Source organism: Felis catus, chromosome B2 (assembly GCF_018350175.1).
Source record: "Felis catus isolate Fca126 chromosome B2, F.catus_Fca126_mat1.0, whole genome shotgun sequence".
NCBI lineage: Eukaryota > Metazoa > Chordata > Mammalia > Carnivora > Felidae > Felis > Felis catus.
The window spans coordinates 136,346,382-136,362,746 of NC_058372.1; the positions used below are offsets into that span (position 1 = coordinate 136,346,382).

At 42.9% G+C, this 16,365-nt stretch overlaps 1 protein-coding gene across 1 annotated transcript in view; it reads left to right on the top strand.

Moving 5' to 3' along the window:
- The first annotated feature begins 131 nt into the window (after positions 1–131).
- The window catches only part of ESR1 (estrogen receptor 1), a 276,181-nt gene continuing 259,947 nt past the window's right edge, over positions 132–16,365 (top strand). The window contains 2 exon segments of the mRNA NM_001024231.1: positions 132–484; positions 669–1,190. Of these exon segments, the coding sequence (NP_001019402.1) occupies positions 739–1,190 (452 nt within the window). The 5' untranslated portion in view covers positions 132–484; positions 669–738.

A 16,365-nucleotide genomic window follows, 5' to 3' on the forward strand; every position in this document is an offset into this window, starting at 1 on the left:
CTGTCTGTGGCTGGCTGCACATGCAACCGCACACCCCATTCTATCTGCCATATCTCAGTTACAGAGTGGCCCTCCCCAGGGTCATTCTATGTACACACTACATATTTCCAGCCAACTAGGAGAGTGAATCAAACAGAAAGAGAGACAAACAGAGATAGAACGAAGTCTGGCTTGGGGCACATAAGGCAGCACCGGACAGAAAGCCGGCCCCTGGATTAGGCTCGCGAGTTTGTTTTAAACCTCGTCTTCCCTGGGCCACCTTTAGGAGATCCCGCTGCGTCCCCCCCGCCCTGTCCTCCTCCTGCAGTGAAATTTAGCCTCCAACCCGCAGCGACAAGTAAAGTAAAGTTCAGGGAAGCTGCTCTTTGGGCTCGCTCCAAAACGAGTTGCTGCCCGGAGTGATGTTTAAACCAATGTCAGTGCAAGGCAACAGCCCCTGGCCGGCTTCCAGCACCTTTGTGATGCATACGAGCGCGGGAGACCGGTACTTAAAGTTGGAGACTCGAAGCCCGGGAGTTGGCTGAGCGCGCTCGCGCCGGGCTGCACTTGCTCGCGTCTGGCCGCCGGGCTCCGCGGGACGGGCCGGCTCCCGGGGCAGGGCCAGAGCTCGCTTCGCGGTGGGACATGCGCTGCGCCGCCTCTAACCGCGGGCTGTGCTCTTCTTCCAGGTGGCCGGTCGGCTGCTGAGCCCTCTGCCGCGCGGGGAGACCGTGTGCGCCTTGCCCACGGCCACTGACCATGACCATGACCCTCCACACCAAAGCGTCTGGAATGGCCCTGCTGCATCAAATCCAAGGGAACGAGCTGGAGACCCTGAACCGCCCGCAGCTCAAGATCCCCCTGGAGCGGCCCCTGGGCGAGGTGTACGTGGACGGCAGCAAGCCCGCCGTGTACAACTATCCCGAGGGCGCCGCGTACGACTTCAACGCCGCGCCCGCCGCCTCCGCGCCGGTCTACGGCCAGTCGGGCCTCGCCTATGGCTCCGGGTCCGAGGCGGCGGCGTTCGGCGCCAACGGCCTGGGGGGCTTCCCGCCGCTCAACAGCGTGTCTCCGAGCCCGCTGGTGCTGCTGCACCCGCCGCCGCAGCTCTCGCCCTTCCTGCACCCCCACGGCCAGCAGGTGCCCTATTACCTGGAGAACGAGCCGAGCGGCTACGCCGTGCGCGAGGCCGGTCCTCCCGCGTTCTACAGGTACCCGCGCCGCGCGCCGCGCCGCGCCGCGCCACGTCGGGGTGGCCCGCCGCGCGCCCGGCGGTCGGGAGGGAGGGAGGGAGGGGGCCGCGCCGCCGGGAGCTCGCCGGAGGCCGCAGGCTGCGGGGCCGAAACCGGGCAGCCCGGCCGCAGGGGCTGCGGGACGCGCGGCCCGACCCGGGTCGGGGGGCGGCGGTGATTTCTAGATCTTGGTTCGAGAGCCAAGTTCTCTCGCTTGGCAGCAGCTTAAAGAAAATGCTGTTCTCCACCCCCTACCATCTGCGTAAGAGGCAGCTCCGAAAACCCGTGGGCTTCCTAACTCATTTTGGAAAATCGTATAAAGCGGCAGTTGTTTGTTGGGGGAAACACCCCAAAGCAAAAACAAAACAAAACAAAACAAAAAACCCACAACAAAAACCCCAGCAAAGCTCTTGGAGTCCCTAGTCAATGTCCTGCTTTGGTATTTAAGGCTAGAGGTGTTTGGGGTTAGCGGAGCTCCGAGTTTAATTTATTACTACTGTTATTTGCAATTATTTTTTTAATGTGCTAGCAAAATTTCCTTTCATCTAGAATTTCGGATTAGAAATATGCACGCTACTATTATGGTGACGATGATTTTTGTTTGTTTTAGCAAGCAATTCCCAGCACCTACTTTCTCCCCCTTCCTCTCCATCCCAAGTTCAAGGGCTTTTGGATTGAATTGCGCTCCTCAGATGAGCAATAGAAGAATTGAATGAGTCTTAACAAGTTTCTGATTTCTGAGTTATCCGGCTGGGTCAGTGTTGGAGCAGATTGCTGGCGTATGACTTCTGACAGTCGAAGATTTATAGGTGTCTTGTCAGTTTACAACATGTGGCATCAAAGAGCATTTTGAAATAACTCTTCTAGCTAAGTTACATCTCCGGCCTACCGGGCAGAGAATGCCGCCCCCCCCCCCCCCCCCAGTGGTGTGCGGGCTCAGGTGGGTTCTGTGACTTTCAGTCTGTAGAAGGGGTGTGAGCATTCCAGGACATGCAGTAACACATTTGTGACTTAAGTGGCCAGTGTTTTGTGTCTTTATTCTCCCCCATCCCCACCCCCATCCCCAGGATTATACTTTTCTCCCTTCTCCCATTCCCCTTTGACAGTTTCTCTGTTCTCTTTCTGATGGACCTGGGAAGGACTTAGGTGGGTGACTCTGATGAACACCTGTGCCCTAGCCACCCAAGGCCAGCTAGACTCTGGAGTGGGTTTGGAAGGCCTCAGGGTGCCCACATGGCTGGGTACTAAGTTAGGCACAGACTGCAGACTGGTGTCTGGACTGGCCTCCTGCCCTCACCTGGACCCTTGTGCATTGCAAGCCGTAGACTGTTTTCTATTCAGTGTTCTATTTCCAGAGATATTCATAGCAGAAGAAACAGGAGGAAGGCACAGTTTGGCCCCAGATGATACTGAAGGGCATCCTCTTGGGGTATCTGAACACACCCCCTATCCTTCAACCTTCTCAAAGGACTTTAGAGCATCCCACAGCCAGAGAGGTTCAGACTGAATTATTACTTAAAAGACAAAGAATGAAGAAAACTTTAAAAAGGTGGCATATTTCGAATTAATTTTACTTGTTTTAATTCAGGGTTAAAATGGAAAGAGAAAGAATCTCCTTTTTTTTTTTTTTAAGTGTTAGAACAAAATATAACGATTAAGTCTTATTCTCACAACCTTTTAAACTCCTCAGTGTGAAGGAAGGCACTGGTATGATGTGAATTCCATAACCTTCTGGTGGACTCCAGAAACTATTTTCCTCTCCATTTAATTTTCAGTTCTTTTATTGCAAATTAATCCTACTGAATTCAATGGGCACTAATGAGACTGCTCCTTGGTGGATTATTTACTGCCTTGCTACTAATTACAAAGTGAGCATGGTCACATAAAGAGGGGATCACATTTTATTCAGAATTGTTCATCATCCCAGTGGCAAATAATATCGCTATGAGATGCCCCATCTTAAACTTTTTGCATTGGATGATATTCAAATATGTTTGGAATAGTGAAAAAAAAATGACACGGAACTTTAATAATGAAGTAAAAACTCATACACGTTGGATTCCATGTGGAAACTCTGTTTTAGAATGATTTTTTTTCTTTGTAGTTTATTTCCTATAACATCCTGGGTTTGAATGCTGCCTCTCAGGAACCAGGGCAGAAGAGACGACTTCATGCAGGTGTTGTTTCAAATGGACAGATGTTATTTAATATTTTTACCCTCTCAGTTTTCGTGTTTGAATAACTCTGGGTACAAAGAATTGACCAGGCTTTTGTAGAAACTGTCTCTTGTCTTCAGTAGTTTCCAAAGTTTTGGGAGTTGAAAGCAGTGTTTTGAAACTGCTTGTCATAACCCCGGGGATCATGAAATCAGTTTAGTGATTCCAGACTATTTTTTCTTAAGGAATAAAATAGAAAAGAATATCACAGAAGATATCACAGTGCATGATATTTAGTAAGGGTGGGTTTTGTTCTGGAAAATTTGTTTTAATTATATATGCTTGTATGAGCCGACTATGATGTAAAATATTTCTTGCTGTGGAAGTTTGAAAGTTAGTGGCCTAACGTATTACGATCAGTAGAGACAAAAAATTAGGGTAAGTGGTTGGTCGTTTTAGCTACACAAACTAAAAAGCTATTTAAATTGTCTTTATTTTATTTCCTCCCTAGAAGTTAGCTGGTGTCTTCAGGTCAGTTAGATTAAGCTTTACTATTTGTGATTCTTAACTTTTCCATTTGTAAAATGGTGCTGTCATGTGGATTGTCCCGCCGAATGTCCCGCTGGGATGTTCAGAGAATTTATGTGAAGTTCACATCATTTAGCATGAAGAGATTATGGTTACTTTCTTCTAGGGGCCACAATATGCAGCCGTATCGATCTATAGAGGAATGTAACAGATAAAACTGCCCTGGGCATACAATAATGTGAGAAAGATGGTCACGCGTCCCAACCAATTGTTGAGAGGGAATATATTTGTAAACAGGCAGAGCTGTGACTTTGCAAGATGTGTCTTACCTGAAATTTCATAGTGAAGGCAACTGGGAGTCATCTCAGCCTCAGTTCTTTATAGTGTTCAAACAACCTAGGAGGTTTGAATAAAACTAAAGGTGAAATGTAATTATATCCACCTTGTTTTTAAAAATTCAGGTTAAGTCTTTAGTGCTCCGCATTCATTTCAGTTTTACTACTCAATATTCTTAAAGGCTCAATGTTGCCCCCACTTCTTCCCCAAAACTTAGCAAACACACCGATTTTTTGCATCAGAGTCAATGCCCAGTAATTGGTATGCTGGCTGTGTGCATATTTTGAGTGAATAGTATGTACTTTGGTGATCATTTAAAACTATTTCTCAACTTCGAATAAAGCTCATTTCTAGGGAGAGATTTGAAGAGCTAATTTTCAAGTTTCCAATAATTCTTTCCTTGTATTCAGGTGATATTTTAGGATCCTTTATATCTGTTCTCATTTTATTCATTTAAGTTGTTACTGTTTACCTGACATTTTGCGCTGGTCTAAGAATAGTTGACGGAGCCACATACTACCTCGAGAATGAGTGGATTTTAGGTTGAAAGCAGAATCACATCTTGAATCCCCATTTCATTTTCACCTACTCCATGTGGCTTGTACCTGTTTGGTAGAAAGCCTCTGAGAGATAATTGCCACTTATTCTAATCTGCTTCCTCGCACTCAGTTAATTTGGATCCTTGGATGGCTTTTGTGAATATATATATTTCGGAGGGGACATTCAGGATTTGGGAAGATCCCCGTTTAGCATTTTGGTTTCCTATTGTTTTAAGACTATAAAAGAAGGGGGCAGGGGGCAAGAAAACAATGGCGGGAAACATACATATCAGGAAAAACTATACAAGATGGCAAACTTTCTGTTAATGATAAGCTATTAATAATTTTGTCAGGTGGGATAATATATATGAAAGCAGTGCATAAACTATCACTATCAATATTGTATTATTGTATTATTGTATTATTGTATTATTTCTTTCACCCAGTAATATTCATTCTGGTGCTTTTGCAAGCTAAAAGATAGTAGGAAAGGACAAATTTAAGTGGTCAGGAGTTGCACTGCAAATATAAATTAATGGTAATGTGAGATAATTTTTCTGTGGAAGACAAATTTAAACAAAATCTTTATCACCATCCGCAATATTTGTTTGCAGCCAGGCTTCTCATAAATAACGTTTGTTTATAGATACATTTTAAAAAGTCAAAACCCTGATTATGTGAAAATAGTTTTACACAAGGAAAGACATGAATTATAATTATATTTTTTTCTAAAACACCTACTCAGCACAAAACTAATACATCTGACTCCTCCTTGCGACATTAGTATTATTTTTAATGTAACTTTAGAAGAACCCGGCACAAGGAACTGCATGCTAAATGTGTTCCTCTCTTTTCCAGGATACATTGAATGGACAGGACAAATTAGTCATTTAGCTTCATTCCAAGACACTGTTTGCTTTTTGAAGAAGGAAAGCATAGAACGGCCACAACTGTTTAGCACCAAGACGCACACTGCAGAGAAAGATGCTTTATAAATCCCCAAAATGCAGACACTTGAACACAGACTGACCAAAGTGAAAGTGTGAGAGATTTCATAGAAAGGAGGCAGCCTGTCAAAGCCATCAAGTAGTTTTATTTTCTATTTTAAGCATTGCCAGTGCATTGACAGATAATGCCATTTTTTGAAAAGGTGTGTTTGAGCTGTTCCCTGCTCCACCCCTAAAACGCGACGCTCCTGCTGCACTCTGAAATTCGGAGAATTCGGTGGGCTGGAGGTGAAGCCCCTTTATGATATTCTTGATCTCATGAGGAAAGAAACCATACTTGCTGAGTTTTGCACCTCGGAGAATATTGTTAGGAATTTTGAGGGAGGCTCTGCATTAATCAGCAACACTTTCAATTATATGTATATGTTTAGACCCTGTTAAGAATATGAAAGGTAGAAAGACAACTCTTTTTGGTCCCAGCTGACGAAATTGGATGTAGTTTAAGAAGGTAAATAATTTCAAGAAGCTGGGTCAAATAAGAAACGGTGTGACTGCCGCTTGTAAGTGATGTGGTGCTGTGCTGAAGAGATAATGTTGCGGGTGGTACTGGGGGTGGTGAGGATGAGAAGGCAGTGACAGTGGCAGTGAAGTTCTGGTGTTAGCTGGGGTAGGCAGCCGTCCTAGATGTCTGTTTCATAGCCTGGAGAGGTTTATCCCACGCTGAAATCAAATTCTTGTAATGTACTTCACTTATTTTGGGGTGGTTATAATTTAAGTAAATAGTCAATATTTCAATGATGATATTATCAATTATATGAATACCATAAAGCTAATAAGTACTTATGACTACTATGCAGAAAATTTGAAAAGAAATCTCCAATCTCTTTTTTTTTTTTTTTTTTTTTTTTTTTTGGTTTTCCCTCTGCACTTTTTCGAGGGACAGAATTGGGTCCTTAGTCTGCTGCCACATCTATTTTAATTGTGTGCTCATTGATGAGATAGTAGGCTACTTTGTCTTGTAATTTTCTACTTTCTGTGAATTACGCCTTGGGAAAAATAGAAGTTCACTTAAAGCTAATAAAGCTCATTAAGAAACATTCAGGACTAGATATTTCCAAATAAGCCCTGGATACACTCGGATGGGGCTCTTCTTTTTTATTTTTTTTATTCCTTATTTTTTGGTAATGTTTAGTTATTTTTGAGAGAGAGACAGACAGACAGAGCATGAGCAGGGGAGAGGCAGAGAGAGGGGGAGACACAGAATCCGAAGCAGGCTCCAGGCTCCGAGCTGTCAGCACAGAGCCCGCCGCGGGGCTCAAACCCACAAACCGTGAGATCGTGACCTGAGCCGTGGGGCGCTTAAGACTGAGCCACCCAGGCGCCCCAGTGCTCTTCTTTTAGACAGTTCCCAAAGTGTTGTCAGTTTCAGGGGGGGGAGAGAATGGCCTCGCATTTTAACGCTCAGATTCTCACCTCCGGCTCAGAAGCTCCAGAGGGGTCTGGTCCCAAAGCCCCCTGCTGCCATTCCCAGCCTGCATCCTCCTCCAGCTGGGGGGCTCCTTCTGCCAGTTGCCAAACAGCGGCTTGTGTAGGGCCCCAGCCGCCGATGTGGGTGTGCCAGGCACCACTTCCTGGGCATTTTTCTTGGCAACTTGACTCAGTTTTCTCATAGAAAGACTTGGGATTTTTTTCCCCTAAGATCCTGGAGGTAAAAGACAATTTTCTTTTAATTTCCCTGCAACTAAGTGCTGTTAGAAATAGTAACTTTTGCATTGGCATACTTCCTCTGTTTTCTGCTGATTTTTTAAGTAATCCGTTCTCATAGTTTCTCCTTTCTTTGCTTTATTTTCTAATGCTCTTTAAACTTTTTGGCTTCTTTCCCCCTATCAAGTTAGTTTTCTTTCTTTCTTTCTTTCTTTCTTTCTTTCTTTCTTTCTTTCTTTCTTTCTTTCTTTCTTTCTTTCTTTCTTTCTTCTTTCTTTCTTTCTCCTTTCTTTTTCTTTCTTCTTTCTTTTTCTGTTTTAGTTGCTCCCTCTGCATATTCCCAGATTTTTTTTCTCCCACCTATTCTGGTTTATTTCTTTATTGACCTGTTTCATCTGTTATTTTAATGAAGTTTGAAATGGGGCTCAATAGAGTTCCTACCTAGCACGGGAAAGCCACTGTTATAAGAATAACCCAGAATAGCATTAACTACAGGAAAAGCTTTAAAAACAATTTTTTTCTTGTCTCTCAGGATAGAAATTAAAAACAAAACAAAACAAAATCAGAAAGAAATTTTCACGTAAGTGGGATTGCTTTGACAGTTCACTCATTTATTCATTCATTTGGTTACCTTGTCTCACGTGTATAGTTCATCAGTGGCACAGATGAAATAAAACACATTTTTGTATTCCTAGCAGTTCACATATCAGTGTTAGTGCACAGTAGGTGTGTGGATGGGGGGAGCCTGAGGGCCAGTCTTCTGCATGTGTGTTTGTATGGAGATAACTGAAGGGCAGCCTTGGCCGCTGTCTCTCTCAAAGTTCTAGATCCATGTGAATTTACACAAGTTATTTAAAGCTCACTGGAACTTTTCATTCTGTCAACAAAAACACTCCTTTTTGAACAGTCAGGTGCACCCATGATTCATTTTACTTATATCACTAAAGTATTTTCATTGATGTGTTTTTTTGTTTTGTTGTTGTTTTTTGCTTTTGTGAAATTTTTGCAATACGACATTGCCAGAAACATAATTGATTTTAAGGGTCCTTTCTGTTAACTTTACGTTTTCTGCCTCTTTTTGGAAGACCTTACAAATGATTACATTTATTTCTGCAAGAATATTTCAAGCAATTCAGAAAGAAAGGATGTACCTTCTGAGTACAAGATACCATTTACTTACCTGGAGAAATTATTTTCTTTAACTCTCTGAAAACCCCGTGGGACCTTTGGAAATCTGTTTGATTTCTAATAGGAGGAATCCCTGAGCACTGGTCCAAACAGAGATGTATCTTATTCAATGCATTCGTCTCAGCTCTTAGCAACGTGCGTGGCACGTAGAAGTCCTGAGAAGCTTTTAGCTGAGTGGATGGCTGCTGGTAGGCAGCAAACATCAGTTACACGGATTCGTTCATGTCCCTTACTGGAAGAATGGCCATTCAGGAGGGGGTCTTTAGATGTGATTGGAGGAGTGTGGGGAGTTTGTGAATCCCTCTCCCTCAGGAATAAAGGTAGAAAGGAGTCCGAGGGATGTTCCAAGTACAGTTGATTCTCATTATTCGGGGATTCCATATTTTTGAATTTGCCTACTTGCTAAAATTTATTTATAACCCCCAAATCAGTACTCATGGCACTTTCTCGGGCATTCGCAGACATGTGCAGAGTGGGGAAAAATTTGAGTCATCTGACATGCATGTTCCCAGCTGAGGTCAAACAAGGCGACACACTGCCTTCTTGTGTCAGCTCTCCTACTGTGAACAAGTGTCCTGTGTGGGTCCATGCAGTGCCACGCTTTTTTTTTTTTTTTTGGCATTTTTGTGCTCTCTGTTGGTGACTTTGCTGTTTAAAAGGACCCCCAAGCCTAATGCTGGAATGCTGTCTAATGTTCCTAAGTGCAAGAAGGCTGTGATGTGTCTGATGTAGAGAAAATGAGTGTGTTAGGTAAACTTTGAGCATGAGTTATAGTGCTGTTGGCTGTGAATTCAATGTTAATGAATCACCAATACGTGTTAAATATGATATCTTTAAACAGAAACACACATGAAATGAGGCTATGTATTAATTGGTTGATGGGGATGTTATGATCAGAGGCTTGCAAGAACCTAATCCCATATTTCCCCTTGGAGCAGTGGGTTAGAATTCACTGATTTACTGTTCATGGAAACTTTAAAGTCACCACTACCACAAATAATGAGACTTGCTACTATGCGGTAGAGTGATTTCAGTACAGATTTGGGAGGCCGGCAGCTTATGTTTCTGGCTTGGCTCCTGCCTAGCTGTAATCTCCGGTTCAAGCGTGCCTCAGTTTACTCACTTGTAAAATGCCAGTCAATATAGGACCTATCTCTTTCGGTTGTTGTGGGGATTAAACAAGTTCATAGAAGTTTGAAAACATGCCTGGCACATAGCAAGTCATTATTTTTATGACTGCTTGAGAAGACAGTTGGCAGCTTTACACAGAAGAAGGTGACTATGAGGGCTCTTTAAGACTCTGGAATGTTTGTGACTTCCCTATGTTTGTTTATTTTGCCTTCAAGGGACAAACTTTAATACCCTATTGTGATTAGAAGCTAAATTCTTTCAACCTAAAGGAAGCAGGAAGCTAATATTTCTTGGAATGCTTAGTATATGCCAGGTGGTATTCTAGAAAAACAAAACAAAGCAATTGTAATAAACTCCAAATGAGTAAAAATAAGTATATCAATAAAAAAAGTGAGGGGCATTAGGCACTGTGGGCTGGACCAGTCCCAGAGAGGGAAGTGGTTGAGAATGTGGTAAGCAGTTTGTGGAGAGGCTATGGCGTACAGAGGGCAAGGAAGGCATTTGTCTGTGATTTGGAAAACAGGAACACGGGGAAGGGAGAGGGACGGAGGTGAACATTATAGCGCGTCTGCGAAAGTGCATTTTCAACCGTGGCTGCACGTTGGAATCAAGGATGATTTCAGAATCACCCCGGTGGTTTTGCCGTGTTGGCCCTGTGGGGGACCGTCGAAAGCCAGGTCTGCCCGGTTTCCTAGTCTTCGGTTCATCCAGCCACATGGGTCTCAGAAGCAGAGGCTGAAAAGAGGTGCTGAGGGAGAAGAGTGACCGTGACATTAATTTCTACTCATCGTCTTTCCAAAATAAGATTTGAGGTAGGCAGGTGCGTTGGGTGCTGACCGGATGCAAAGCGGGGAAATTGAGGAATACGAGGCGGTAGACTTTTGCCGCAGGATGTGATGAAATTAGGAAACGCGCACACACCTGTGCCCGGGAGCCTTCGTGATGTAGGGCTGTGTTGAGGGTTTAGATAATTGACAGTAATTGAAACCCTTAGACCTCCCCGCCCCCAACCCCACCCCTGCCAGGGTCCTCTTTGCTTTAACTCTTCGGAGAGTTGCCATACACGAGACTCCAGCATGGTTTATGCAACATGAAACCCCTAAATATCAGTACACTTCATGCATTGCACCAGATTCCCAGTTGCATGTTTGGAAAGTTCCCTGGAGGCTTTGACGTGGAGGGCTTACTTAAAGCTCCCTTCGTGTACTCTGTCATGAAGTATTTGGCAGAATGTTTTTGGCAGATAGAATGTGTGCAATTTTTTTTTAATTAAAAAATTTTTTTTAATGTTTTGTTACTTATTTTTTGAGAGAGAGACAGAGCATAAGCAGAGGAGGGGCAGAGAGAGAGGGAGACAGAGAGTCTGAAGCAGGCTCCAGGCTCTGAGCTGTCGGCACAGAGCCCCACGTGGGGCTCGAACCCAGAAACTGCGAGATGATGACCTGAGCCAAAGTTGGATGCTTAACCGACTGAGCCACCCAGGTGCCCCGGAATGTGTGCACTTTTTAATGCTTCCTTCCTTCACTCCCCGCCCACCCTTCGCGTTTGAGAAAACTCACTTATCGATAAGGGATGTGGGTGGTATCCAGGTGCTCCAGCGGGACGTGAAGGCCCAGGGTGCAGTTTGGTGAGGCTTCCCCACGCTGTTCAGTTCTCATGGCTGCCGTTTCCTCGTGTGACTGCCAAGAGTCATCAGCTAAAAGCAAGTCCTTGAAATCTCAGCATGTGTTTCAATGCGACTCCTTGGATTAGCAGCGAACTGGAGTCTCCTTGAGTGCCCACACGACTTGACTTGCTGTGCCAGTTCCAGGCCCCACACGGTGTGGGGCTTTCTGGTTCCTTGTTCTTTGCTTCTGGTGCTCAGCAGCTGTGACCGATGAAACCAGAGTTGCTTTTCTAAGAAGTCTGTGTTTGACCTTGGGAAATGGCTAGCGAAGTGATCAGGTAACTTGGAGAAGTGTTCACTTGTTCTCGCGTTTCTGTGTCCAACAGCTGTAGGTCCCGGAAGCGCAGTCCCAGTCATTTATAACATCTGAAAACACACAGGCAAGAAGTTTCTTCTCAGATGTTTCTCATGTCTTTCTCTCATTTTCCACACATGGCCAGCTCTCCGTTGTTGCTGCCATAAGTTCCCTATTGGCTTTTCAGCTTTCGAGCTTTCACACTCTGATTTTTCAATTTGCTACCTCAGCTTACTACCCAAAGTATATACTTGATTTGATCCTTCCTCTGCTCAAAACCCTCCTGTGGCTTCTCACTCGTCGCAGAACACGTGCAAACCCCACTCAAAGCCCTTGTAATTTGATTCTGACTAATCTCCTCTCATCCACGAAGCTCCCGTTCAAAACCATATTTAAATGGCCCTTCCCACTGCTTCGCAGTTATTTCCGTCTCTAGTGTGTACCTTTCTTTCGTCTGGTCCCATCTCTGTTAGACCAGGAGTCAAGGTTCAGCTCAAATGTCACCCCTACCAGCTGGGTTTTCCACCTGGCATTCTCTCAGATGTTCATGGTGCACATAGCACCTTTTTTAAAACATTTTTTTGGTACTTCTACAATGGAAATTCCCACACAGGATGCCTTTCATTATGGCTGTAGCTAAATTTGTCTGTGGATTTTATTAATTTTATAGGTTAAAGTAATGTCATAGAATTTATTTATTAATGGATATATTCACTCGGCAATCTTTTTTTTTCTGGCAAACTTTATTAAATGTTGATCAGGTACTGACCTCCATGTAGATATTGGATGCCAAACCTGTTGTCAAGTTGCTTATAGACTGAAAGAGGGAGATTGATGAATGTGTAAACAGTTAAAAAAACAGTGGAATAAGAATCGTCACAGAGAAGAGACCAGTAGACTGTGGAGGGGCCCTTCACCCGATGGACAGCCCCCATCGGTGAATGCAGAGGTCGAAAAGGTTTACTGGAAAGAGGATTTAGCCAGGCAGAGAAGGGCAGGTGAGGCTGTAAAGAGATGCTGGGTCCTACTGCCAGATCCTTCCTATGTTTCCAGCCAGTTCCTTTGACAGAATAACTGCTCAGTAATTTACAGAGCCAAATTGTTGAATTCAGCAAATAAAGCTAAGTTGGTAAGAATCAGAGAAATAACTTGAATAATAGCCATTGCTAGTTTCTTTTGAGCATAGTGCACCAGGGACCTTGCTGAAAGCCTTACATGGAAGATCGCGTTGGTATTCTTATTCCAACCACAAGATGCTGGTACTGTTATTATTCTTAGTTTACGAATAACAAAACTAAGACCGAGAGAGGGGAGGTGACCTGCCCAAGTCACACAGCCAGTCATAATTCAGTAATGGAAGATCAGGGACTCTAAGTCTAAAAGCTGGACTTTGGAGCTTAAGTTTTACCCACTAGAGTATACGCAGAAAAATTGATAGGATGTCTTCTGTCGCTGACTGGTTTGCTTGGCAGTTGGTTTGTTAATTCTTTGCAATATTTTTATAGTTAGTTGTGACAACGCTTTAATCTTAGGTTATGTCTCCAGGTTGCTTCTTTTAGTTTTATGGGAAATGAATGTTTTTATGATATTTGCTAAAAGCATGTTTCAACATTTTTTCCATTAAGTAGGGGGATGGTTTTCCTTTCTAGTATCAGAAGGAGCCATTGAACAAAATCCTACACAGAATTCCTGATAGGAATCTAATGCTTTTTTCTGTATGTGAAACTCACCAAAGAATTTTAAATCTGGACAGAAATATAGCATTCATTTGGTTCAATCCTCTCTTTACACAGAAAAATTCATGAAATTACAGTATTTTAAACCTAGGAGGGACCTTACGCATGATGTGTTCCCACCTCTTTATTTTCCAGGCAAAGTGATTAAAATCTAGAGAGGTGAAGGGGCTCCCCCTAAATATCAGTGTGGGCAGAGAACTAACCCATGTTGCTAGTGGGGTCAGAGAACCCATGTTGCCTCCAGCCAGTGACTTCATACTTGACACATGAAGGTGTGACCAGCCTCCATTCACTGAGGACATTGTTGTGGTGCTAGCATGGAGAGTGGAAGCTTAAGCAGAGTGGAATGGAGGAATGCCTGATAGTGATCGCTGCAGAACTGTAATGATGGTAAAAGTGAGTGTACCAGCCCTGCCTGTCTGGACAGGCCATCTGTTTAATTGGCATATGGTCCGAGGGAGAATTTATGATCCTGGTTTGCCACTTCAGTGTTTTTTGTTTGTTTGCTTGTTTTGTTTTTTAAGTAGGCTTCACATCTAGTGTGGAGCCCAACATAGGGCTTGAGCTCAGGACCCTGAGATCATGACTTGAACTGAGGTCAAGAGTTGGACGCTTAACTAACTCAGCCACCAGGTGCCCTTGGTTTGGCACTTTGGTTTTAAGACCCTAGTAGGAACTTACTACCTGTCCTTACATTTAGATCATGTCCTCTCGGTTCTAATAACTGTATCTTATTTACTTAGTGATTGAAGAGTGCCTCTCTTGTTTCTTTTTTCTTTTTTCAGGACTTAACAGGAATGACTAGATTTCTCTAGAGACTTATATTGACTCTTTTCAGATTTCTTTTTTTTAAAAATTTTTTTTTCAACGTTTTTTATTTATTTTTGGGACAGAGAGAGACAGAGCATGAACGGGCGAGGGGCAGAGAGAGAGAGGGAGACACAGAATCGGAAACAGGCTCCAGGCTCCGAGCCATCAGCCCAGAGCCTGACGTGGGGCTCGAACTCCCGGACCGCGAGATCATGACCTGGCTGAAGTCGGACGCTTAACCGACTGCGCCACCCAGGCGCCCCTCTTTTCAGATTTCTAAGGCAGTTGGGCACTATTTTTATTTCACAATTACAAATGTGAAAATGGAACTTGCATTATTTCATAATAGATATTTCACCTTAGTATTGGCAAAATTAAAAAAGAAATAGCTCAGTCTGTGCTTGACCCAGCAGCCAGGTTACAATATAATTTTTTTAAAATGCGGTCCTGTATTGAAAAACATGCATCTTCTTTGCAGGTAATTAGTAAGCCCGATGTTGGTTATATACTGTTTACTATTAAATGTTTCCCTTTGTAGTTTAATATTGCTCCAGGAAATGAAATGTAAGTTTAATAAGAAAGGCAACTGATGGAACCATATGTCCTAAGTATAATTCATGTTCCTGATAAATGTGTTAAAGAAGGGCATGTGTGGCTGATGGATTATAACTGTACTAACCTAAGATCACTTGACCCCACTTATTCTATAGAAATTTATATTTATCAAGGCAGGATTTATAATTAAACAAAACTATAGATTTTTTTCACTTTCAATTCTTTTAATGTTACTGAACTGTTAATCAATTTTAACAGCTCTGTAACGGTTAGACTCGTCAGGTAAAATGTATAAAAAGGAGATATTAATCTTGTAATTCACAACAGTGTAAAGAGAATCATGTAGAAATTAAATCTGTTTTTATTAACATTTTGTGGCATTTGTATGTATGGAAGAAAAATAATTTGAGGTGATGGAACTTACCATATAGACTTTTCAAGTTGCCCTTCTTATTTCTTTTCTGTTCCGTGAAAAATTGTAGATCAAAATGTATTTACTTCCGGTTGTGAAAGTGCCATCAATATGCTCTCAGCAAAATGATCTCCACTAAGAAGTTGAAAACACAGCTAGCGCAGTGATATTTTGAGAGGCATTTGCCCTGCGATCTATGTTCTGGTGGCTCCTTATGAACAGGTGATGTGACACGCAGAAATGATGATTAGGTCAGTGGCGACTTTTTCTAAGTCAATATTTCTCCTCGGAAGATGATTATTTTAATCTTCTCAGAGTCCAGGCTAAAACTTTCTAATTGGATCTACGCAAGGGAGAGCAGCAGCAGGAGGACGGAAAGTGAGAAAGATCAATTAAAGCCCAAGCCTCACGGGACTTTGCTAGATAGTACTTACCTGTGAATGACCTAAGCTGTGTGAATCAGAAGGTACATTAGTCTTTTAACTTCCTAGGTAATTTTAGTAAATGGGTGAATGTTAATTTAATGTGATATCCCATTGGCCCAAGACCTAATGCACCTTTAGCTTGCCTAATTTTGTCTAAAACCGGCTTTTGTCTCTTGATGAGAAAAGCATGGTTAAGCCTGTTATGATTAACCTTCCCCACTGTCCTGAAGTCAACTCTATAATTTCTGCCGGAGTTTTGGATCTCTGTTGTCTTCTCTGAAAAGCATTGTATTTGAGATTGCCAAACAAAATATCGGATGTGCCGGTAATTTTTAGTCTCAGATAAATAACAAAAAGTTTTAGGCATAACCATGTCCTATGTGACATTATACTAAAAAATTCTTTATTGTTTATCTGAAATTCAATTTAACGGGGCATCTTGAATTTTTATTGGTTAAATCTGGCAGGCATAACGGTGTTGCCTTACTGTTTACTGTGTTTCATTTTTGAAGCCTGAAGGTTATTTTTTATGGCTTCCCCTTCTAGCAAGTACACAGATACCTGCCTGTCTTTTCCCTAACAGGAAAGGAGGCAGGCTGATACAGAATTTGCACACTTATTTTTGCCATTGTCATTAATTGTAATTAAGGACATAGGGTTTAGAGTAAACACAGAATGACATAGGTATTCATTGTATCCCCTGACAAGATAGATGAGATACAAGGG